This window comes from Tupaia chinensis, unplaced genomic scaffold (assembly GCF_000334495.1).
Source record: "Tupaia chinensis unplaced genomic scaffold, TupChi_1.0 Scaffold000062_1, whole genome shotgun sequence".
Classification (NCBI taxonomy): domain Eukaryota; kingdom Metazoa; phylum Chordata; class Mammalia; order Scandentia; family Tupaiidae; genus Tupaia; species Tupaia belangeri.
The window spans coordinates 4,597,380-4,624,624 of NW_006159520.1; the positions used below are offsets into that span (position 1 = coordinate 4,597,380).

The 27,245-nt window shown below is 36.5% G+C and overlaps 1 protein-coding gene across 1 annotated transcript in view; it reads left to right on the top strand.

Annotated features, from left to right (window-relative positions):
• Nucleotides 1-27,245, top strand: part of SPRED1 (sprouty related EVH1 domain containing 1) — a 127,863-nt gene that overhangs the window by 40,158 nt on the left and 60,460 nt on the right. Inside the window, exon 2 of the mRNA XM_006141714.3 lies at nt 17,338-17,512. Coding sequence (XP_006141776.1) covers nt 17,338-17,512 — 175 coding nt within the window. The remainder of the gene's footprint in view (nt 1-17,337; nt 17,513-27,245) is intronic.

The following is a 27,245-nucleotide window of genomic DNA, read 5'->3' on the forward strand; positions in this document are numbered from 1 at the left end:
CAGAGTGTACTCAACAATCTGGAATGAGAAAAAGGTGCATTAAAGTGATGTTTCATCTAAGCAAAGGTAGGGAACTAGCTTATTGCATTGTTGGTAGATCCCAAAACATGCTATGTTTATTTGTGTAGTTTTTTTGTTTTGTTTTGTTTTTTTAAATAAACGCTATGGTAAAATAGATGGAAACTTATTTTTCTGTTGGATTAGAGACATTGTTACTTAAGACAGAAGATGAAAACTGGAGACTAAATCAGTCCAAATTTAGATGAGCCAGCATTTAAGAAATCAGAAAATTTCACATAGGTAGGATTTCTAACTTCTCTATAAAAATTAGAAGTTTCGTAATACCGAACCTGCATTCATACAGGGTGGCTACTGGAGTACATCATTAAATGCTCAATTTTAGACAGTCATAACCTGCACCATCACAAGAATTATAAGCACTGGAACCTACTTTTTCACTCATTTATGTTTTAACTTCTTTTTTTTTTAAATTTTTGCCAGAGGGCACATGCACTCTCTGAAGAGCCATAAAGAGAGGGAGAGCAAGAATGCAATTCCCACATGGATGTTCCTGCCACAGTTCCTCCTCCATTTCTCCCTCCTTTCAGGATTTTGGGCACACACACATGCCTGGAATGTTTTTCAAGCCACTGGAGTAGGCCTTGTCCTGCGCAGTCTGTCCTGTGGAATCCAGCTGCCTTAACCACACCACAGGCTGGCTCCCATGTTTGTTTTAAACAACTTCTGTAAGTCCTCTGGTATTATTGGAAGTATCAGTATAGGTCAGTTTGAGTTTTCTGTGAAGTAAGAGAGAGAAATTCTAACATTTATTTCTAGCTATTAAGTTTTTTCTAAGAGGCAGACTGCCTTAAAATTATTTGGCTTAACAAAAAGATACTAACAGTCATGAATTTATAGCTTTACTAACTATTCCCTATTACTGGAGAAATCATTGTTTTACATTTGTGGTGTTAATCCATTGGTATTTTTGCATTCAAATCATACTACTGGTAAACTAGGATTCTCTATTGCATTTTAAGGCAGAATCATTGTCTTGGCTTCTATTACACTTTCAAATTTTTTTTTATCTATCCTAAGTCCTCTTATGACTGTTACTGACTTCTCTTTTTCCTTTAAAGAAGGCATATTTCTCTCAAATTCAACTTCAACCTTATAATCTATTTTCTTTTACATAGTCTTCTGATGACTTTTAGAGCTTCCATTACCAGAATTAATCATGTGTTCCTCTGAACACTGATGACAATTTATCAGAATTTTTACCCTTATTATATAATTAATTCAACTTAGTTTTACTGTGAATGCTTTTAAGAAAAGGAGGTATGTCTTATCATCTTTCAATACATTCTGCTTAATGTATTCTTTGGCTTGTAAAAGATATTCAGTAAATTCGTCTGTCCAATTTTTTTTAAATTATTTTATTTAACTTTGTTTGTTTGTTTCATTTTGACTAGAGAGGGACAGAGAGATATAGAAAAAGTGAGAAAGCAAGCCACCATGGTTGGCCATGTGGGAGTCCATGCTCTTAATCACCATGCCACCTGTCGACCTCTATCTATCCAATTAAAAAAAAAAAAAACATACTTATTTATGTGTTAGGTACTGCTGAATTATGAAGACTCTTCATGACTTTTAGTTACTCTTTTGAAAGTCCTTGCCATACATTACAACCACATTCTTAGTCTTGATAGATAACAACTTCTTTTTCATATCTTTTAAATTGTATACAATACCATTAGACGAAATCATTAAAAGTTTATAGTCTTGAAGGTTATCTTTGACTTCTGTATTTTTTGTACCCCATTTTCCTTAGTTTCATAATATTTGTGAGTTTTGTTAAAAAAAAAACATTTATTTCTAGCTATTAAGTTTTTTCTAAGAGGCAGACTGCCTTAAAATTATTTGGCTTAACAAAAAGATACTAACAGTCATGAATTTATAGCTTTACTAACTATTCCCTATTACTGGAGAAATCATTGTTTTACATTTGTGGTGTTAATCCATTGGTATTTTTGCATTCAAATCATACTACTGGTAAACTAGGATTCTCTATTGCATTTTAAGGCAGAATCATTGTCTTGGCTTCTATTACACTTTCAAATTTTTTTTTATCTATCCTAAGTCCTCTTATGACTGTTACTGACTTCTCTTTTTCCTTTAAAGAAGGCATATTTCTCTCAAATTCAACTTCAACCTTATAATCTATTTTCTTTTACATAGTCTTCTGATGACTTTTAGAGCTTCCATTACCAGAATTAATCATGTGTTCCTCTGAACACTGATGACAATTTATCAGAATTTTTACCCTTATTATATAATTAATTCAACTTAGTTTTACTGTGAATACTTTTAAGAAAAGGAGGTATGTCTTATCATCTTTCAATACATTCTGCTTAATGTATTCTTTGGCTTGTAAAAGATATTCAGTAAATTCGTCTGTCCAATTTTTTTTAAATTATTTTATTTAACTTTGTTTGTTTGTTTCATTTTGACTAGAGAGGGACAGAGAGATATAGAAAAAGTGAGAAAGCAAGCCACCATGGTTGGCCATGTGGGAGTCCATGCTCTTAATCACCATGCCACCTGTCGACCTCTATCTATCCAATTAAAAAAAAAAAAAACATACTTATTTATGTGTTAGGTACTGCTGAATTATGAAGACTCTTCATGACTTTTAGTTACTCTTTTGAAAGTCCTTGCCATACATTACAACCACATTCTTAGTCTTGATAGATAACAACTTCTTTTTCATATCTTTTAAATTGTATACAATACCATTAGACGAAATCATTAAAAGTTTATAGTCTTGAAGGTTATCTTTGACTTCTGTATTTTTTGTACCCCATTTTCCTTAGTTTCATAATATTTGTGAGTTTTGTTAAAAAAAAATAGATTTAGAATTTTACCTTCTGGCTCTATCTGTAAATACACTGCTATGTTCCCAGGCTTTATTATTATTGAGACAGCATCTGGATTCAGATGTCATCTTCCTAGCTGCTTCCTGTTTTTGCTTCCTGGCTATTTCAAACTTTTTTGATCCTTCTTTTTTTTTTTTTTTTTTTTTTTTTAAGGTTTTTGCCATAAGGTGTGTGTGTTTGCTGGAGACAGACAGGAGGAAAATAAGAAATCACCCCCACCACCAGGGTGAATGGCCACGCAGCAATCCCTTCTCCATTCTCCACTTGGGCTTAATCCTATTTTTAAATATAATTATTATTTGATACCCATTTAATCATATTCCTTCTGTGTGGAAGCCTAGAACTGTTCCCTTTTAAATTTGCAAAGCGTACTATCAGTAGGATTCCTTTGTATTTAAATTCTTTTTTGTTGCCATCAGTGGTTTTCCATCTCAAGCAAAAATAGCGTATATTACATAGTCTTACATTTTCTTTCATGGTGTGCTACTCACTTAAATTTTTTTTTAACCTTTTTATAAACACACATCCATATAATCTCTTCTAGTAGTGTAAAGGCCTTTTTTTTTTTCCAGCCTGTTAGTGTGCTTTGACTCTTCTGTAAAGAGCTTGCTATTTTTCTCTGAGGAATTATCCCTTCTTCATTTCAGGCCTTTTCTTTGAGTGGGTGTCTTAGTCTGTTGTTACAATGCTAACAGAAACACTTGAGACTGGATGATTTATAAAATTATAGTTTTGGGCCAAACCAGAGTATTGTGGTTAAAGTGTCTGGATCCCACATGGCTGACTACATGATTTGAGTCCTGGGCCTGGTATATTGAGAAACACTATACCAGCTACATGTGAATGTGGCCAAAATCATGAAAGGAGGGAAAAAGAAGAGATTATAACCATTCCCTATAGTGGATACTGTCTTATGTTCCCTCTCTGTGTTTTCTCTGTCTCTGGAGAGCACACATGCCCTCTGGAAAAATTTTTAAAAATTTAGAGATGTATTTGACTCACGATTCTGGTAGCTATAAAGTACAAAGGCTTACAAAATGGTGGAGGGCAGGGCTTTGAGCAGAGCAGCAGCCCATATATTTCTGCCTTTTTGGATTTTCTTTCCCATCCTCTACTTGTACCAGAACTCAATCATAGGGACTCTGCCATAATGACCTTGTTTCAACCAAAGGCCTTACCTGAGACATCATGAAAGGATTAAATTTTCACTCTATATCTTTATAAAGTCAAGTCCCAACACATGAATTTTGGAGAGACATTCAAACTGTCATAGTGGGTTAACCCTCTAGGTGTGTAATTGGTTTAGAGATTAGTAAGTAATCCAAACCAGACAAATCAGAGGCCATAAGACTCAATTCTAGGACTCTGGGACCATGAGAAGAAGCACTCTCTACAGGGGCTGGAATGGTTTTGTAAGTCTAGAGCTAATGGGGGCAGATTAGTGCGGAGAACTCCTAATTATGGTGCACTTGAGAATGAATTTAGTGTTATTTTGAAGCCTTGCTGGTATACTTCAGATTTCCCATACTGGCAGTTGTATACTGTGTTCACAAATACACGGGCAGGTGTGTATTTGTGCACATATGAGGGGACTTCAAAAAGTTTGTGGAGGGACCAGCAGTTAGCATAATGACTATGTCGCTAGACTCCCATGTAGTCGACAGCGGTTCGCGTCCCGGACCCAGCGGCTTAAACTCACACCGGGTGCATGTGCGTGTGTGCCCAAGATCCCGAGAGGAATACGGAGGAGAAGGGATTGCGGCATGGCCATCCCCCCTGGGGGCGTGATTTCTATCCAAACCAGACAAATCAGAGGCCATAAGACTCAATTCTAGGACTCTGGGACCATGAGAAGAAGCACTCTCTACAGGGGCTGGAATGGTTTTGTAAGTCTAGAGCTAATGGGGGCAGATTAGTGCGGAGAACTCCTAATTATGGTGCACTTGAGAATGAATTTAGTGTTATTTTGAAGCCTTGCTGGTATACTTCAGATTTCCCATACTGGCAGTTGTATACTGTGTTCACAAATACACGGGCAGGTGTGTATTTGTGCACATATGAGGGGACTTCAAAAAGTTTGTGGAGGGACCAGCAGTTAGCATAATGACTATGTCGCTAGACTCCCATGTAGTCGACAGCGGTTCGCGTCCCGGACCCAGCGGCTTAAACTCACACCGGGTGCATGTGCGTGTGTGCCCAAGATCCCGAGAGGAATACGGAGGAGAAGGGATTGCGGCATGGCCATCCCCCCTGGGGGCGTGATTTCTCGCTTTCTATCTCTCTGTCTCTGGTGAGCGCCCTATGGAAAAACCTCTACCCCCCCAAAAAAAAAGGTTTGTGGAGAATGGAATAAAAGAATATTAATATTGTGCATAGTTTTTTCATAATCATTTTTTCATAAACTTTATAAGGCCCTTAACATGAATGAATGCAAGAGGGATTCCTTCTCCTATAGGAATCCAGCAGCTTCTTAAAATCCTGAAGAATGAGACTAAAAGAAATTCTTTCTGATTAGCCAAATACATCAAGCACCATCAGAATTTTTATATGTTATATGCAAAATCGTACACCAAATTTTGAAGATTCAGTACTGAAAAATGTGAAATATCTCAATTACTTTTAATTGACTACCTATTAATATTATATTAGTCAAAATATACCATTAATGTTAAGTTCACTTTTTTAAAAAATTGAGGGGAGGGACCAGTAGATGGCATAACGGTTACATCGCTGGATTCCCACATAGTTGACCATGGTTTGAGTCCCAGACCAGGCAGCTTAAACTCACACCGGGCGCGTGTGCATGCATGGCCAAAATTCTAGAGGTGAATGGGAGAAAAGGGATTGTGGTGTGGCCATGCCCCCACCCTCCAGGGAGGTGGTTTCTTGCTTTCTGTCTGTTTCTCTTTGTTTCTCTGGTGCGTGCACGTGCCCTATAGCAAAACTCTGTTAAAAAAAAAAAAAAGGTGAAATTTATGTAACATCAATTTAACTGTTTTAAAATATAAAATTCAGTGGAGTTTAGTATATTCACACTATTATGTAACCATTACTTTCACTACATTTTCATCACCCTAAGAAAGAATTTCATATTTATTAAGCATCACTCCCCTCCCCCTATCCCCTGGCAGCCACCAGTCTGCTTTCTGTCTATGAATTTACCTATTTTGGGTATTTCACATAAATGGAGTAATACGATCTTTGTATTTGGCTTCTTTCACTTACCATAATTTTCTAAAGGTTGATTTACATTGTAGCACATCATTACTTTATTCCCTTATCTAGTTGGTTACTCTCCCTTAGTATGTATATACCATATTTGTTCATTCACCAGTTGATACTGGGGTTGTTTGCATCTTTTGACTATTAACAAATAAATGTGATAAATGTTCTTTTCTCATTCTTTTTTGTCCTTAAAACATTTTTTAGTGAAAACACTTTCTCATCATCTTTAAATAATGATGTTTTGCCTCTTTTTAATTCTGATGCTGCTTTGGCATCAGGACTTCACTGCCTCCAGCTCCACCCATTTTAGATGCCACTGCACGAATTCCCCTGTGATCTCAAGGCACATGTTAGACATGTGCTCTGTTGTTGGAAGTTCATGGGGCAAATTCAGGGGTTTGATGCTTATCAGATGCTTAACTGCTTTCAGTTTTGCTTTCACCAAAGGGATATTATTACGAACTTGAGGGTATGTGATATATTCTTTATGATCTGCAGGTGAAGACTCAAGCACTTAATTTGGAATTCTTGATATGGTCAAATTGTGATGAATCCAGTCTGTACAAATGAGACTCCACCCCTTTTGTCACAGTCTGTAGTCTTCCCCAAGGACCTCTGAACTACTGAGTGCGAAATTCCTTACATAAGTGTAGCAGTTGTTCTCTTTAAAAACAAAAACAAACATAAAACTTAGAATGGAATGGGGGGGGGGAGGAAATCAGTAGTTCTGCAGAGGGTTTCCAGATACATACTCTTGGGGAAAAAAAAAGAGCATTCTTTTTTTTTTTTTTTTTCTTTTTCATTCCCCACTTATCCAGTCCCCCCTAAATGTTCAGCCTGACTTTTCCACTGAGGGGAAGCTTATTGATCATGATCGTACAAGTACTTATTTGAGCAATGATTTTTAAATTTTTTAAATGATAGTGCATGAATGTATGTACACTTCATCCCAGTCATAAATTGTTACTAATATCTCTGGTAGCACAGATGAGACCATGCAGTATTATTTTATTAAAGATACTAAGAAACAAAAGTAATAGACTCCTATGGTTTCTTTCTATCTTCTTGTAAAAGGAATTTTCCATCTCACTGTATCATGATACACACAAAGATATCAGAAAAATGGAACCACATTCACTTTTTCCTTTAAATAATTATTAACCACAACCAACTATCAAGTATCTGAGGCTTCCATTTAATACCTGAAAATATTTATAAAAGATCCATAACACAGAGAAGACTTCCCAAAGAGTAAAAGATATAATTAGATAATGAATTGTAAGTTAAAGATCATCCTGGCATCTATAGGAATGCCTCTTGATAAACGTAGACCTCTTTTCAAAGGATAAAAACAGTATTTTCCTACCACCCAGCAACCTCGCTCAAACATATCTTTCATTTGAAATCTAGGCCCAAGTGTAATAGGACTTTCTGGACTTCCCTCTCCTGCCTGTCCATCTTTTGTGTTCCCATCTCCTTTCTTTTAAGTCATGCTCATTTTTTGTAGGTCCAGCAGAGAACATCTAGCTTTTCTCTAGGTGAGACCTTACTTGCTATCTACTCTGTAATTTTCACGAATCAACTAGTTTTAGTTTAGTAAGATGAGCCTGGGGCTAGCAGGTGGTGTGGAGGTTAAGGCGCTGGACTCCCACGTGGCTGACCATGATTCAAATCCTGGACCCGGTGGCTTGCTTTCTCACTTTCCCTCTCTCTCTCTGATCAAATTAAAAAAAAATAATAAATGAAGTTGAACCAGTGATTCTTTAAAAAATGAGTCCAACTGTAGAAGTAATATATGTATATTATGTGATTTGTGAGATAACTCTCTTCAAATATGTGGAAAGGACCAAGATGCCAGCTGCATTGTGGCAAGTCATTGTGACTGTGGACAAGTATACAAAGTAAATAGTAGGGACAGATGAATTATTGGTTCTTTAAAGTTGGTAGAAAGGGTGCACTGTGCAGGGTGCAACCAATTTTGACATCAGGGAAGGGGACAGTCTGTTAACATCATTATCTGTATGCCAGTGAAAACTCATGCTTGTACTGTGAAGGACAGGTAAACAAAATTGCCATCTTTCCTTACAGAAATAAGTACTCTGGAGTTCATAGCCCTTCGGGGACACCGTGTGTGTAAAATTTGATGAGTAGATTTTTGAATGGGTAATGCATACCCATGGCACAAAATTTTTTAAAAAAGCTATTTAATGAAAAGAAAATCGCCTTTGTACCTCTGTCACACCTCCTCTCCCTGAAGAGAACTTACCAGTTTTACTGTATAAAGATGCTGTTCATACACAAGCATATTTATGTGTATATGTCTTCCCCCTACAAATGTTGGCATATTAAACATACTTATATACTTTTAAAAAACTGAATAAAATTTGGAGAGCGATTCACTTAGCAATAAATAGAGCTTTCTTGTTTTTGTCATGGCCTATTTCAATGAGTAGGTGTTTTCATAATAGAACCAGTTCCTTATCAATTCTCATTGAGGTAGCTTGTATTCTTTATTTTTTTTTCTTGTTTAAACAGTGCTTCTCTTTAAACTGTGCTCGTAGAGGTATAATTTCATATATGTAAAAGAAAATGAATACAGAGATAACTTGCCAAGTCAAAGAACACGTGTATCTTATATTTTTGATGACCCTTACAACACATTATACTAATTTATCCTTCCATGCCCTCTGACTCCTTAACACTTTTGCCTTAACAAATACCTTGTTTCACGATCATCTCTAATTTGCATGCCTCTTACTGTGAATGAGGTTAAATTTTTTAAAATATATTTGACGGTATTTATATTTTTTATGGATTTTATTTTTGAATTTCGCTTGTGTTTTTTCTTCCCTCTGAGGCAGCTTTTCCTATTGATTTTTGAAGTTATTTTTAAGTAAATAGCTTTTTTTCTGTTATATGTTCTTTGTTGTAAACAGAGTAATATGTTCTTCCCTAACCTTCTCTCCAGAATGTCCTTGCCCTATTCCCTAGAACCTATTAATGAATATATTAGGACTTTGCAATGATGATTCAAGTTACAAGCTTTGATATGGACAGATGATCCTGAATTTTCTGGTGGGCCCAGTCTAATGACATGAGTGGAGAAGCTGTCCCAACTGTGGACAATGGTCAGAGGGAGATGTGAGTACAGAGGAAGGCCTAGAGAGAAGCAGTGCTCCTGGTTTTGAAGGAATGTGGATGACTTCTAGAAGCTAAAAAAAAACAAACAAACAAACAAAAAAAGAAATATTTCTTTTCTGGAGCCTCTTGCCAAGAATGTGGTACTGCCAACACCTTGATTTTAGCTCAGTGAAACTTTGGAATTATATTCACAGAGCTATATAAATTTATATTGTAAAGCCACTAAATTTGTGGTAACTTGTTAGGACAACAATGGAAAATTAATACATATGGTGTTTTTTTGTTTTGTTTTGTTTTGGGTAGAGGGCACATGTGCTCATCAGAGAGAGAAAGGGAGGAAAGGAGAAAACACATCCCCCAGAGAAGGGCATGGCAGTGCCGTAATCCCTTCTCTGTCAGTTCTCCATTCAGTTGGGATTTTAGGGCACACATGCACATGTTTTTCAAGCTGTCGGGGCTGTGCCTCCAGCCTTATAGTCTGCCACAAGAGGTATCCAGCTCCCTTAACCACTAGGCCATGGGGCAGGTCCTTTGTTTTTCACTGTTTGTTGTCTGTCTCTGTCTTTGCACATACTGTTTTTGTAGTGTTTTTTTGCTATGTAGGAATGAATGAGTATAATTTAATTTATATATGTATATATAAAAATATGTATTTTAAGTTGCCAGAGAATGTGTGTGCTAGCAGGAGAGAGGGAGAAAAAGAAAGTACCATTTAATGGGGTGTGGTCACACTGCAATCCCTTCTCTCCATTTCTCCATCCTTTCTGGATTTAGGGCGTGCTTGCTCGCTCGCTCTCACTCTCTCCCGGATTTAGGGTGTGCTCGTAATTGATGTAATCATGGGATTTTTTTTCCCCTTCTGATTTGGGGCATGCACACATACATGCCCAGCATGTTTATCAAGTTGCTGATCCAAGATTCAAACCATGGTTGGCCATGTGAGATTTGGTTGCGGCTGGCCTAGACCTCTTTTTTTTTTTTTTTTAAATATATTTTAATGGCATCTAGATGTTAGGCTTTTCTTACCATAAGAATATTTTAAAATTTTCCATATTTTACAATTTTTTTATCTCATCATGAGCTATACTAATGTTGGCATCCTCTCTTCTACATTCTCATCTTTTGTTAACCGTGAATATTGTCTGTAGTTCAGTTCTCCTAACATAGACCTAGAAGACTTCAAGGTGAAATTACAGCATCAGTGCTGGTAATAAAGTAGGCATGGGGAATGGATAGCAAAGGTACCAGAAGGCAGGGGACATACACAGTAGTTGTGGTTTGGATGTATTTTGGTGGTTCATGATGCTGTCTAGCAGAACCTTAAATGCTTGATTCTAGAGGGATAGTATGTAAATATTTCTCTATTCATCCTTTAGATTATAGTTTTATTTCTCTTCCTTCTAGAAGACTTCCCAGATGCTGGGAATGACTTGGTTAGGGGTAAGTTATTTCCATCATGTGAACAGTTTGTGGCAGACTTAGATAGCTGATATTTGATGTTTTGCTGTGTTTAATCATTCTTACTTAAGGTAAAAAGTACCAAGAGAGGGGCTATCTCCTGAGTTTGTTAAACAAAACTATCATAAATACAGAATGAGATAAATTTAGACAATTTCACAATATACATATTATACTATCAAGATAGTTTAGTATATTAAATCATTTTATTGATTGGACACCCATCTATGAACCACGCACGATGCTAAGCATTTTGTATGCATATCCTTGTTTACTTCCACAACACTGCAGTGAATATAATTATTATCCTCATTTTACAAACCAGGAAATGCAAGTAGTTTGCCCAGGGTTTTAACTTTTGAGTAGTGGCATTGCTTTGGGAACCTAGGAGTCTGACTTGTGAGCAGAATGCTGTGTGATGCTTTGAACTGATTGTGATTTCATGGAAAAGAATGTATTTGCTCCCGTTTAAGGTTACTATCGCTAAAGGAATAATTAAGACCATCATCTGACCTAATCAGATTAGAACTTAACTTTCTTGTCTGTAGGATTGGAAAATACCTACCCCCTCCAAGTCGATGCAGTCAAGTTCTCTTACTGCTGTTGTTTTTAGAGAAATCTTAAATCAGTATTCTACTCCCTTGCTTATTATCATTCTGCACTCTGAGGAGATAACATGGGATACTGACCTTGAGCATTGTATGCAAGTCCCGATACAGTAAGTCAGCCACAATTTCTGTCTCTCCCCTGCTCATGTTTACCACCATCTTTATTACTTAAGAATTGTCCTGAAATTTGACATAGTCATGTCACGCTCCCTTCATGGAATGTGCCTTGTACCTGATAAACTGCTATTCAGAATCAATATTGAATTTGAGTATTAATAATCTGTATTGCCGTTATGTGTTGTTATATCTTTGAAAGCTAGATTATGAGCTCCTCCAGGGAAGGGAGACCATAAAAAATTATGTTTGTGTGTGTAACATATAAATAAATGTTCACAAGTCAAGTGAATAGACAACTTCAGAATGTAGATATATATAAGAATATTTTTTTTCCCAAGCCAAACTGTATCCAACTTTATTAAAGATACTTTTCATAAGCAATCATGTTACTTCAGGCAGGACATGGGCAGACAATCGTTAACAGTATACAACTTTCAAATCCCTTCTTCAATGGACTACCGAAATCAGAAAGACACTATAAAACCCAATGAAGTCTTCATTTGATGCCCTGAACAGGGAAAGTTTAGAGGGAGGGTTGACATTTCACATTTAGCACGTTGTTTAACAACTTTTCACGAGCCGACCCTGACTTTCGGGAAATGAAAATGGCAGAATATCAACCTGAAGATCCAACAATATAGAAAAGGAGCTCCTGCTCTTTTGAAGGATGCCATCTCAATGTCATTGGAAGGTCCAGATTGCCTGATAACCTGGTATAACCAATTTTCTGAGTCAGGTCCCTACAGGTCTCTGGTTAAAGGGAGTTAAGTCTATGCTGAAGGCAGAGAGGGAGAGGACATAAAAGCAGATGTTAAGTTTTCCACACCACAAGGCATCTGTGCCAAGGTGGCTGTGTGTCAGGGAATCCCTCCTCCTGGGAGCCAAGAGGAAGTCTGTCAAAACTAGAAGTGAAAGATGTTAAAATCAATCCAGCTACAGAGACAATCTATTAGTGACAAATGCCCCGTCTCCAAAAAACAACAATGAAGTATTCTGTGTGCTAACAGCATAGCTTTAAAAAAAAAAGTAAAACAAAAATCTGCATTTTTATAAAACTTGATAAAAAATAGTATTTCAGACTGTACAGTCACCAGAAGTACACAGTTGTCAAAAATGCACACACTTCACTTGGCATCTCCAGCACCTTCAGCTTTCTGTGCCTGGTCTGTTTTGGCATCTCCGTTTTCTGCAGGGTTCTTCCCATCCTTGCGAGCATCAGCTTTTGCCTCTTTTCCTTCTCTCCCTGTTTTGCAGGGGCCTTTTTAGGCTTGGGCTCTGACTTTGGAAGAGCAGGTTTTGCAGACAACCTTGCAGATCTTCTCTGTGGTTCATTCTTCACCTTAGCTTTATCTCCTTTAGCCTCCCCTTCAGCCTTTCTCTTGGACATGGTGGCGATGACAGTGGGGCGTAGGCCCTAGACGTGGGGGATGCTGAGCTGCACAGCCTTTGGTCACTCCGGGGGTTGCTCTTGCCTCTTCTTCACACTGTTCCAAGATATTTATTAATAAATACTAATATTTATTAATAGTATCTTTCTAAACTGCATAGAATGCAGATATCTTCTGAATATGCAGTAATCTTCTGATATTTTCATTTTATATAGTTCAGAAAGCAGGTAATTACACTGTGAAGTGCAGCATTAATCCTAAACTACTTTTTTTTTTTCCCTGTAATTTGCCAGAGGTGTGTGTCTCTAGCCAGAGAGAAAGTGAGAAAGCAGCCCCCCATAGGGGATATCACACTGTAGTCCCTTCTCCATTTGTTCCTCCTTTGAAGATTTTGGACATTGGGGCCAGCAGGTGGCATGGTGGTTAAAGGCACTGGACTCCCACATGGCCGACTGCAGTTCAAGTCCCGGACCTGGTGGCTAGCTTTCTCATTTTCTCTCTTTCTTTCTCTCTCTCTCCCTCACTCTCACACATTCTGTCCCTCTCTGGTCAAATTAAAAGAAAATAAATTAATTAAATTAAATTAAAAATAATTCTTTTAAAAAAGAGGGTTTGGGACATGAACATACATACTTATGTTTTTGAAACTGCCTAGTCTGGAACTCAGACTGTGCAGCTAGCTATGTGTGATCCAGCTGCTTTGACCTCCATGCCATGGGCTAACTCAGTCCTGCCCTAGTATTAAATCCTTCCCTTTTCTCTTATATCCAGTCTCTATAATGATGTTTAATATATAGATGGCAAGTGTTTACTTAAAATATACCATAGGGGGATGGTATAATATACCAAAGGATGTTTTGGCAATATAACCATCTGTCAATGGAAAAATAGCATGAATTCATAGTATACTGAACATATCTTAAAGGATTCTAAGAAACTTTCCAATTTGGGGTTGGAGAATATTTCATTTTTTTTAATATTGTAGTTCAAAATTGAAAAATGTTTAACTTTGTGTCCTGCAAATAGATTGCTTTCATACCCTCAAGAAGATTTCCCTTCATCTTTTGTATTAGTTTCCTATTACTGCTGTAACAAATTACTATAAATTTAGTGGCTTTAAACAACAGAAATTTATTATATCGTAGTCTAGAGATCAGAAATTCTCACTGAGCTAAAATCAAGATGTTTGTTGGGTATATAAAGAAAGGAAAGAGGTACAGAGAAAAGAGAAAAAAGAGAGAATTTATTTTTAAAATGTTAAGCTTAAGAACAGTTATCAATAACATTCTGAATGACCAAGAGGTGATTAGGAATGTTTCCAAATTCACGAAAAAGACATGAACTAGAGTCAGAGCTATACACATAATTTTATTTGTATTATATAGCACTGGTCCTTAAATTGGTGGGTCAGGGTCATTATTGATGCTGTGGAAATTGTGATTAAAGCTATGTATGATCTTCCTTGGTGAAAATACCAATAGGGCTAAAAACTTACATTTGAGTGCAATTGTTGGTATTCTCTTTCAAAAAGCCTCACAAACAGGAAAGCAAAAATTTATTATTTTAAAGAAAAGTGTGGCTCTGCAGTAGATTTTTAGGTTCTATGATTTGTGGATTCACCCAGATACTATTTGCTTGTGAACTCATTACTTGAGTGCCAGTCACGAGCAGTTACAGCATCCTTTTTTGTTGTATCATAAAATTATTACACTTCCAAGAGAACAAAACTATGTTAGGGAATATTTTGAAAATGAAACCCAAATAAAATCAATTAGAATTCAGTAGAAGTCAGTATTGTGTCACAATGCTTGTTAGCTTTTTCCCTGCCCCCCGGGCACTTAGTTGAATGGACTAGATACTATGTTTAACATTAAGTATGAGTTAATAATAATAAAGGTAGGTAAAATTTTAATTTATAAACATAATGGTGGGCAATTATTTTATCTCACACTAACAAAATTAAGCTTATGAGTAACGTAAGTTTATGGAAATATCCAGCGCAATATATTAACGTGGATATAAATCTGGAATATAGTATTGTGGCCACACCGTCTGACTTCTAGTGTTCTAGCCTCTCCCTAGATTAAGCAAGGAGAAGAGTGAAAGTTAGGAACTATTGTTGATGACTGGGAAATGGGAAGAATGGGAAAACTGTTATGATCATATCTTTAACTGGACTAATATAGTATGTAGTCATACTGGAAAAATTCATTTGCATGCTGTAATGATTTACAGTGATTGAATATATTTTAAAAAATAAAATTTTCCTAAAAAAAAAAACCTCAAGTATTCTGTGTATCACAAAATGTTCCAGCAGCCAGCAGGTAGTATAGTGGTTAAAGTGCTGGATTCCCACTGCTGGGCAGGTATGCATGCCTGCTCAGGATCCCAGGAGGGGAATGGAGAAGGGATTGCAGAGTGGCCAATCCCCCAGGAACTGATTTCTCACTTTCCCTATCTCTATCTCTCTCTCTTTCTCTCTTCAGCAAGCATGCGTACCTTAAAGAAAGAAACGTTTTAAGAAAAAGAAAATGTTCTAGTATATGGTCAGAATATGTAAGTTTTCTAGAAGGTGGACTGTTAAATATTTTAAGTGTTTTAAAACTGTTGCTTCCTTACAGTAGGCACCTAAAACAAAGAAGAAACATTTTAGAATTTCTCTAGACTGTTTCCCTTGGCCTTCTACTTTGCTAGCAGTTAGTTAGGTTTTATAATAGGCTTGGTGTAATCATAAGGCAAGAGGGCTTTACAAGGGAATGAAATCAAACACAATTATCATGTGTACCCTTTTTGTCTAACATCTTCCACTCATCATGCTTTGTGTATCATGGGGGAGGGGGCCATGATACACAAAACATAATGAGTGGAAGAAGTTAGACAAAAAGGGTACACATGATAATTGTGTTTGATTTTTTTTTTTTATATGAAGGCCCCAAACAGGCAGATGAATCTACATGTTAGAAATTAGAACAGTAGTTACCTATTTGAAGTGAAGGCGATATAAGGGGATTTTCTGGAGTGATGAAAATGTTCTGTATGTTGATTATCATGTTGGTTATACATGTGTCTTAGTTTATTTGGGCAACTATAATAAAATACCATCAACAGGGTAATTTTATAAATGATAAAAATTTATTTCTCACAGTTCTGTAGGCCTAGAAGTCTTACGATCAAAATGCCAGCAGATTTGATGTCTGATGAGGGCCCCCATCTTGTTCTTAATTGGTACCTATAACTGTGTCTTTGCATGGTAGAAAGGACAAGCTAGTTTTCTAAGACCTCTTTAACAGGACCCTAATCTGAGTTATGAGAATCTTGTCTTCAAAACCTAATCACCTCCCCACTTCCTATTCATGGGGGTTAGAATTTCAACATACGAATTTTGAGAGGGATACATTCATTCAGATCATATTATTATGTTTGTCAGAATCTATTCAATTTTATATATTTAAAATCTGTTTATGATACAGTATTTAAAGTATATATCAATAAAATAAATATATAAAGTTAAAAAAGAAGGGGAACTTTCAGGCAAGCACAATGTCAAGAGTGACAAATAACAATGTAGAATGTGGAGAGACACTAAGAAGCACAGAGTTGTTACATAGAGCTTTAATTGACATTTATAATAACCAAGATAAATTCAAGTTATATTCAGTATAATTTTCTAAGAAGTTAGCAAGGCATCTACTTTTAGAAAGGATTTTGTTAATAATTGAGGTATTGAAAGTTTTAGAACTGGGATATTTAGGTGTCATTTGTGTAGACCATCTATATTTAACATATTTTCTAGATTTTATGTGGAAAATAGTTGTTAATATTGGGAAATGATTCTGAAATGGACTAGAATATAGTCTGTTTTAAGAGTCTGCCAAAAAGGATTGAACGGTGTTTACAGACTAATTACTAATTACTTTCTAAGTGTAGAAACAATTGTCAGGAACTTAGAGGTACCACAGTTAACTGTGTGAAGATACAGCAATACATTGTCCTTGTTATAATCTTGCAGCAAATGGACATACATAGACAGGTTTGACAGTAGCCTATGTAAGGGGTTGTCAGAAAAGTCATGATGTATTTTTTCTGTTTTTATATGCAAAAATGCATCATTACTGTTCCAACAACCCAATATTATAACTTGACAGTGTTTTATCTCTGGGCCCTTTCACAACTATTATAATTCCAGGGCACTCAGATGTGCTTGTATTAGAATGATGAATTGAAATAAGGGTTTTATAGTCTTTTATTGTGAGATTAGTCTTCAACATAAAGGATAACCTTTATTTAAGTAGTAGTTTTTACCTCTTTTAAGTAGGTTACTTTCTGTGGACTGTCATGGAAGTAGTAAATACCTTAGCGACCACATTTTAACTAATGTGGTCTTTGGTTTCTCAAACAAGACTGACAGCTTGGCAGTTTTCTGTTTGTGGAAAAGCTAATTTCTGATCTTTGCATCTATTTTAGTAATAGTTATGCACGAGTGCGAGCTGTGGTGATGACCCGAGATGACTCAAGTGGTGGATGGTTACCACTTGGAGGGAGTGGACTAAGCAGCGTCACTGTCTTCAAAGTCCCTCATCAGGAAGAGAATGGCTGTGCTGACTTTTTTATCCGTGGAGAGCGACTCAGGGACAAAATGGTAATGAATAATATATGTATTGATATCATTTTAGGATATTTTCTGTGAAATGAATTACCTGTTTAAGATTATGATAGTGTTTATTTTTGCTCATGAATTAATGATTATCCTTTTGGAGCTATTTTTCTGTTATGGTGAAATATAAGTTTTCTTCAAACTGGGTCTGACATTAATGTACATTTGTTGGGGGTGAGTGGTGCTTTTCCATTTAGATTTAAAGCAGGAGCATTCACGAATAGTCTTCCTAGTTTTTAAACCAGTTACATCCACTATTCCCTAGACCTGAGTTTTTGTATGGCTTGTAAATGAGTGGTTTTTATATTTTTAATGGTTTAAAAAAATCAAAGAAAAATAATAATTTTGTGACATGTAAAACTTTAAAAAAATTTCTAATCTCAGTGTCCATAAATAAAGGTACATGGGAGCATAGCCAGTATTTCTTTCAGTTTTGTCTATGGAGACTTTCACACTTAAGTGATTGCAGAGTTGCGTACCAACAGAGACCATAAGTATCTGGCCCTTACAGAGAAATTTTGCTGACCTAGACTTCTGTATTCTCGGTCTTCATTCCTCATATTAGTTCATTTATTCTGAGCTCATAAAACTTACCTGGTCATTAGTCTAGCTTAAATTTCAGTCTAACTTTTGTTCTCTTTTAATTAATATGAAAAGTTCTTTTGCTTTTTATTTTATTTGTGAACCCAGACAACGAATTACATCTAGAAAGTGGAGTAAAACTCATGTATTTTTCTTTGAGGAAAAGGAGGGCAGCATGTATTTAGAAGGAAAATGAAAATAAAATACCAAAATTTCTAAGACTCTTGAGAATAAGTAGAATTTCCTTTATGTATATAGTTGTGTAATGAATGGTTTATGAGTCCATTTAGCATCTGTATTACTTCTGCTGGAAATGTGTTTCAAATAATTCCTTATATATGAATATTTCAAATACAACTACTATTGATATTGGGTTTGGATTCCTTGGTATTTTTAACTACTGAATCATTTCAGTAATTTTATAAATTACTTAACTTGTCTGTGCCCCAGTTTTTTCCTCAGTTAAAAGGACAGTTTTTCTAAGTCCTGTCAAATGCCCTCCATTTCTGGTGTTTAGTGAGTTTATGATTCATCCCTGTATTACACATTGCACAGTGTATCTCAGTTAACCAGAATGTGCTATTATAAAGGTATAACGGTGGTCTTGGGCTTGGATAAACTCGTGTCTGGCACATGCTAATGCTTTCTTTCTTTTTAAAGAATTATTTTTATTTTTTATTCATTCACTCACTCATTCATTTAAATTTGACCAGAGAGGGACAGAATGTGAGAGAGAAAGCAAGCCACCAGGTCAGGAACTAGAATCATGTCAGCCATATGGGAGTCCAGCACTCTCAACCACCACGCCACCTGCCAGCCCCATACTAATGCTTTTAATCATGGAGATATCTAAGAAAGGACTGATGGTGACCACCTAGCCTAGATAAAATGCTTCTAGTTTGAGCCACTGGCAACTCCAAATGTTATTAGAGAAGAAGTTGTAGATTTTAGACACTGAGTAAAATAGTGAAAATGTAAGGTGTTTTTAATAGTGAAGCTTTTCTTAAAATAGTAAAAATATGAAAGACGATAGAAGTCAAATGTAGAGTAAGAATTGAATAAAAAATCTTGTTAGAGAAAATCTAAGAACAAGGGAAAAAATGACCTAGATGTGAAATACAGAAAAGAAGAATCAGTGAACAAGAATGTTAGTGGAGATGGACAGTTGAAAGTAACTGAAAGACCAAATCTGTATCACAGGGAGCGAGGCTGATTAGGGATAGTCAGACTGATGGATTAGGTGACTGTGCAGTCTCTGACATTTAAACTAGTGACTATACACCTGGGGTTCAGAAAGAACATGCTTAGAAATAAATGAGAATTTAATCTAGTACTAGGGTACAGAATCATGATAGATCAACAAGAAAATGTTTTTTTGTGCTGTAGAAGTACTGACAGGACTCAGTCACCTGCTTTACCTAACTATTTCTCCTTGAGGGAGGTCGTTATTTGTGAAGCAGGGATACCAGACATATCTCAGTTCAAAAGTAAAGTAAAATTAATTTTCAAATGGAGACATTTTTCAGGGGTTTCAACTATAATAAAGCATTCTGTATTGTAGAGAGGTATGGTAAAAAGCAAAGGCAACAGTTAATGACCTTAAACTGAAAATAGTAAAGTCATGTGGAGTCTCAGGACAAATGGGACAGTGACATTGAAATAAGCAGGCTATGAGGGACCAGCAGTTAGCATAATGGCTATGTCGCTGGACTCCCACGTAGTCGACCATGGTTTGAGTCCCGGACCCGGTGGCTTAAACTCACGCTGGGCGTGTGTGCGTGCGTGCCTAAGATCTTGAGAGGAGAATGGAGGAGAAAGGATTGCGGCGTGGTCATCCCCCCTCATGGGTGATTTCTCACTTTCTGTCTCTGTCTGTCTGGCAAGCGCACACACCCTATAGCAAAAACCTCTCCCCCCCAAAAAAAAGAAAGAAGCAGGCTACAATTGGACCCCACTGCTCAGTGATAGACTTCTAGCCAACACTACTACTGAAAGGTTCAGTAATGGCATGGAAGTATGTATACTTTTTTTTTTCATTATCACCACATTATGGAATCATTAATGTCTGTTACTATGTGCATTTTTATTGATTGGTTTTATTTAATCTTTTTTCTGGGTTCTCATTTAAAAACTTTTTCTTTTTTAAAAGAGAGGTTTTTGCTGTAGGGTGCATGCACTCAACAGAGAGACAAACAGAGACAGAAAGCTAGATTGCTGTGATGGCCACACAGCAATCCCTTCTCCAGTCTCTTCTCGGGATTTTGGGCATGTACACATACATGCCTGTCATGAATTTTAAACCATTGGGTCCAGGACTCAAACCACAGCCCACTGTGTGGGAGTCTAGTGACTTAACCATTATGCTATCTGCTGGTTCCAATTTTGCTTTTTTAAACATTACTGAGCATGAAACCTATAAGGTTCTTCACATACTGATGAGACCTTTCTTTTAAAAACCTTAGTGGATAAATAGCGCATTTTAATAGTTACATATAATAGTTTATTGTATAAGAAATAGTTGCTAAAAACTCTTCTGTCCCCATTTTTACTGTAAGTCAAATCTTCAAATCCCCTACCAGCCATGACATCTGTTCGGTTGTTAGAAAAGTCATGCACATTTTTGCCTAGAAAAACAACCCAATAGAAGGGAGATTCTTGCCCTTCACAACCCATGAACTATATGTTCCCTTTAAGAAAGTATTGGTAAATAGTAAGGAGTGCATATGGCCACTTTTCTGACTAATAAAGAAAAACTAGATACTGTTGTAAAGGGTGTCTAGCAGTCACAGTTCTGCTAACAATAGAGAAGTAGAAAGGTAGCTTTTCTCAACCATTTTAGCAGGCTTTTCCAGCCTCTCATTTATAATTACTTTCACTAAAACATAAATTTTGTCAGGGCCAGTAGGTGGTGCAGTGGTTAAGGCACAGGACTCTCACACATTTGACCTTGGGTCAAGTCCCAGACCTAGTGGCTTGAAAATCATGCTAGGTGCATGTGCATGCATGCCCAAAATCCCAGGAAGAGAATGAAGAAGGGATTGCAGCATGACCATCCCTCCTGGGGGGTGATTTTTTAGTTTCTTTCTCATTGTCTGTCTCTCTCCAGTGAACATATGCACTCTATGGCAAAAACCTTTAAAAAAAAAAAAAAAGTCTTGTCATACTTCCCAAAGGTTTATCATTTATTTATTTATTTAAAAGGAAGGTACACATAAAGAGTACGCTTCCCAGGAGTTTTTCAAAAAGTCATCCTTTTGCAACATTGGGTCAGTACTTATTCATCCGTTTACTTTCGCACTCAGAATGCCCAGAAATGATTATTTCTTAAGATGCTTACTAACTTGCTCTCCTTTATGATACCTAAAAAAGGTCAAGTTTATTTCTTGGTTGTCTTTTTGATGACACTGTGTGTCATCAGTGGGTTAAAGTGGCTGGAACCTCCAGACTAGTTGCATTATAAATGTTACTCTGTGTGTGCCTGAAGAGGAACGGTTGAAAAGCAGTGCTCTATACATCGTTTACTTTCCTGCTTTCTTGATTGAGAAAGAATTTGCAAGAAACATCAGGTTTTGGTGTTAGAGTCACAGACACTTTGTGATGGAATAATCTTTGTCAAGGACAGAATTCTTCAACCTCTTTCTTGATATATGTGAACTGTATCCTCCATTTCCTTCTTGATCTTTATAACCTTGATTTCCTACATTAATATAAGTTAGTATCACATATTTTTTAAAAGGCTAACTTTTTTGCTCCACATTCCCCATAATAGAAGCGTTCTTTTAACATTTAGTTTTCATTAGGTGTAGTGACTCTTCTCTGTTAAGTATTGTATAAACAACAACAAAGTATCTTAAACAAAAATTTTGGCAGAATATTTGCCACATATATAGGTTGTTTTATTTAATTATAAGCAGGATTGTATGTAATAATGTAAATTTAAAACACTGAATGAATTATAATATACCCTTAGAATTTTTATAAGTACCTGAAAAATATTGCTAAAGCAGGGCCAGCCACATTGGTGGTGCAGCAGAAATGTGATAGGCCATGAAGCTAAGACTATAGGGGAAGTCCCAGGTTCACACTCTGTACCAGTTGGGCATGTGTGCCTGCCTAGGATCCTGGCTGGCAGAGGCTGGGGATGGATTACATCATGAAGACCCTGTTACCGTCCCTTTTGGAAGAAGTAAATAAATCAACTTTTAAAAATTTGCTAAAATATGTATTTACTACTAAGCTCAGTTTTTAATAGTGATAGGGATCTGAAGTAGCATTTATTTATTTTTTTTAATTAATTGCCAGAAGATGCACATACTCATCACAGAGAGAGGTTGAAGGAAAAAAGGGCACCCCTTCCTTTCAGTTGCAGTGTGGTCATGCCACAATCCCTTTTCTCCATTTCTTTTTCTTATCAGGATTTTGAGCATACACACGTATGTGCCCAACATGATTTTCACGCCCCTGGGAACTCACTTGACCATGTAGGATCTGGCTCCCTGCACACAGGGACTAACTACTGCACTCTAGGGCTTGCCCTGAAATAGCTATTCTCAGGTTTGTATAGCAGACAATAAGACACTCTAAATTTACTTATTGAAGTAGTTATTTTGCTTTTGAAAGCATACTATGTGCTAGGAGATAACACAAGATGGAGTAGGCTAAACAGAAAGAGTAGGACTCATGTAAGACACTTGATTATTTAAGATGCTCCATGCAGACAAGAAAAGGCAAGATTATAAGAGCAACTCTCATAAACTTAGAGTGACAGTGATAATACTGAAAGGGAGAAAGGCAAAAACAAGAAACATTTTCAGTTTAGGAAGTTGTGAAAGAGATTATGAAACTTTTTAGAATTAATAAGTACTAAAGTTGTAGATTAAAAAGTTGTTTATATAAATTATAGTGCCTTTAGGGCCAGCAGGTAGCATGGTGGTTAAGGCACTGGATTCCCACATGGCCAACTGCAGTTCAGTTCCCAAACCTGGGGGCCTGAGAATCATGCCAGGTACGTGTGCAAGCATGCCCAAAATCCTGAGAGGCCAAGGGTGATTTCTTGTGTCTCTCCAGTGAGTACATGTGCCCTAGGATAAAAACCTTTAAAAAAAAAAAAAAAGAAAAGAACTATAAAGCCTTTAAGATAATAATTCTATTGTTTTAAAATAACATATTTTTAAAATGGGGTTTCCTTCCAGTTATTGGAACCTAAAACAAATTAGAATATTTGTTTTCTAGGAAGAAAATAAAGTAATTATAGCAATTGCTTTGTTCAAAATGAGACTCACCCATTTTCTTACCATGAGGAAATCTAAAAAGACCGGAGAAACTTCTTTCTGCCTTGAGTTGAACTTTATAAAAGAACAGAACAAGAATTTCCTGCTAAGCTTTTCCACTGTGCCTCTGTGAATTATTCCATTGTGAGACCTCGATCCTCCACTAAAAATTAATTGCCTTAACTAGCTTTTTCATTAGAACTCAGCCTCCCTAGCAGTTTTGTCTCTTGAAAGATACTAGTTCTCCTTTTCACCATAGTAGAAATGGTGTAGCATTTTTATTGTTCCTATTCCTTTTACAGACTATCGCTCTATCACACACACATTAAAGTCCCTTTGCTGAGAGTCTGTACCATTCGGTTCACCATCCTGTAGCTTTTATTTACATGTACTGACCTTAGCCTTTCTTCCTATCTTTTCCTCCTCACCATTCTTAGCCACTTTTCCCCCCTCCCTGCAGTCTTGACCTTCATTACATTAGGCTCCTTTCCTGGATCTGAGTTTTGCCTAGAACTGTTCCATTGGAGAAATTTCTGTTTACTATATTTTATTTTTTAAATTTTCCTTCTATTCCTCTAAATTTCATGCCACTTTTGTTACTTTATGACTCTAGTTTTCTCCTAATTTCACTAGATTCCTTCTGGCTTGCGAATCTTTTTTTATTATTTTCTTTTTGTGTTTGACTGAATTTTCACTGTCCATCTTTTAAACCACTCTCTCATTCATATTTCAGTAGACAATATGTTGCTGAGTTTTTGCCTATTGACTCCTATAGTATTTCCTTTTATTACTCCCTTTTAAAAATGAATGTCATTCATTCATGCAGCAAATACTTATTTAGCAGCTGCTGCATGTTAAGTACTGTTCTCGGCACTGGGAATATGTAAATGAACAAAGCTAGAAATTTCAGGTCTTGATAGAATATACTTTCTAGTAAGGATAAATACTACATGAAGTTAGTAAGATAAATTATATGGTAGACAGTGCTCAGGGAAACAAATATCAGAGAAAAGAAGTATGATAAGCTTTTCATATGTTCAGATTTCCCATCTTCAGTATTCTTGAAGTAGAATGAATTTACATGTTCAGTTCCTATGTTACACTGGATAAAATCTTGTACATGGGGCCAACAAGTGGCGTGGTGGTTAAGGTACTGGATCCCCCACATGACTGACCAAGGTTCGAGTCCTAGACATGTTAGCTTGTTTTCTCTCTGTCTCTCTGGTCAAATTGAATAATAATAATAATAATAATAAATAAAGTTAGATAAATCATTCTTTAAAAAATAATACTTTTTTGGATTTAGTTAATGGTATCAAACTACATATATATTGATAGTAGTCATAACTCATGAATTATCAGTGATTTCTCTATTCAGACAGGTTTTTATTCTTGATTCTAGTTCACCCTTTTAATCTCTACCTCTCTTATGTCTTATATACTGCAAATAAGCCTCATAGGTTTTTTCATTGTCTAGTTTTACCTACCTCTTCTAGCATCTATTGTTTGCCATAATGAACTTTCCAGAGATTGGGTCTAACAGTCTCCAGTACTTTCCTAGAGGCAATTCCAGCTCTTCATCACGTTATAAGAAACAGTTATACTCTGGCTCTGACCTCCTTCATCTTTAATCTGCTTTCCTTTTTCCCAAAGGCAGTCATTGCAATCATGGTGGTGTCTTAACTAGGGAACCACTCACTTGTGAATCGTCAAAAGTGCCACGTGTTCAACTCAAAAAAAATTTTCTTCCCCTCTTGTGCATTAATAAATGCACTAAAGAACTAGGAAGATAGCATATTAAGAGTTTATGTGGAGTACAGAGTGTAGACAACTTGTTGGTCCTCAGGAAGTGAATAATGGAAGGGAATGGTTTTCTTTTTGTTGTGGCAGGTTAGTCACAAATTGAAAAGTAGAGAAAGTTCCTTGCGCAAACCAATGTTACTGCGAATTGGCATTGAGAGAAATGCTAATACTAACAATGTTAAACCAGTCCAAAATTACCTGTTCCTTTCAGAGTTAGTCCAGTGAAAAGGAAATAAATTATGCTATTAAAGACTTTTTATATAAGTACACATCTTGTAGCTTCCTCCCACTAGCTGTTTAACAATTAATTCTTTAACATTGCCAGTATTCCTTGAAGAGGAAGAAAACTGCCTGTTAGCACTTCTGTTCTCTTTTTGTTAGAGTCTTGTGATAGCCGGTTCCTGAAAATGAAGATTTAAAGTATGTCCCAAATTACTTTCCTGGTTGCTTTTATTTCCTCTTTTTAGACAACTTTTAAAAAAGTTTCTTTTCTTTCATGAGAATGAGACACGCATGCTCAATAGGAGAGAGACACACAAGGTCACACCTTGAGCCATCCTGTGTACCTACTCCTGGCCTCTTCGGCAGCCAGGACCTCGGGGACCTGGCTAGTACAGGTAGGCGCACTACGCTAGCTTCTCTAGCAGGGAGTTACCACTGAGCCACAGAACCAACCCGAAGACAGCTTTAAGTGTAACACTCACCTTTCTTCCACATACTGTTTACATTTCCTTTTTACTAGTCAATCCTTTGTTTTAAACTAAAATCATTCTGTGTAGTTACCAGGGTTTTTTTATTGGTTGATTTGTCAGGATTAGCTTGACTTTATCTTTCTCTTTTATGCCTGATGGTGACATATCTTATATTCACATCCTTTGTATTATATTCCAATTTCTGTTAAATCAGAATAGCCTTCCTAATAGCTAAATTAAGCTCTAAATTCTTTGACCTCAAATTATTGACCTTCTTAGCTTTCCACATGTTTCCTTACTACTTTTGTCTTATTAAAACCTAAGCTATAATGTGAATGTAACATGATTTATTTTAATTGATGTTAGATTGATATTATTGCTTTATATATTTAATCAGCCACTACTAGAGTGCCTTTTATGTGCTAGATTTTCTGTATTAATGTGCTCAGTCAGCAATAACAAAATATCATAGTCTACAATAATAAAATGTCATAGTCTGGCTTAAACAACAGAAATTTATTTCTCACAAGTGTGAAGGCTGAGATGTTCAGGATCAAGGTACTGGCTAACTCATTTCTGGTGAGGACTTTTTTTCTAGCTTGCAAACTGTTGCTTTCTCACTGAGTGTTTATGTGACCTAAAGGGAGAGTTCTGGTGTCTCCTTATAAGGTCACCAGCCTTATCAGATTAGAGCCCTACCTCCGTCTATGACTTCATTTAACCCTTGTCAACTCCTCATAAGCCCTGTCTCCAAATGCAGCGACATTGTGGGCTTCAACATATGAATTTCTGGAGAATACAATTCAGTCCGTAGCACTTGCTAGTTTCACTGATTTGTTGATTCTTAGGTGAATTTTACACTTTTAAAATCTATTATAACCTTTCTTTCCCTTTTTATCCTATCTGCCATAGGCATGTGCACCCCACTAGAGAGGAGCAGGGGAACAAAAAAGCATCCCAAGGAGAAATGGGCATGCAGCAATCTCCTCTCCTTCATTCTTCCCTCAGGATCTTGGGCATACACACACACACACACGTTCCCAGAGTGACTCTCAAACCACCTGGTCTGGGACTCAAACCATGTAGTCAGCCATGTAGGATCTAGCCACCTCAACCTCCATACCACTAGCTGGCACTAAACTACTGTAACTCTACGCAATGAAGTTTAGTATCTTCTAGTTTGCCCTTATTAGTCCCACTAGCTGGCACTAAACTACTGTAACTCTATGCAGTGAAGTTCAGTATCTTCTAGTTTGCCCTTATTAGTCTTTTAAATTTGGGGGTGTGTATGTGTGTGTATATATATATGTGTGTGTGTGTATGTGTTTGTATTTTTTTTTTTTTTTTGGGATTTTTTTTCTATAGGGCAAA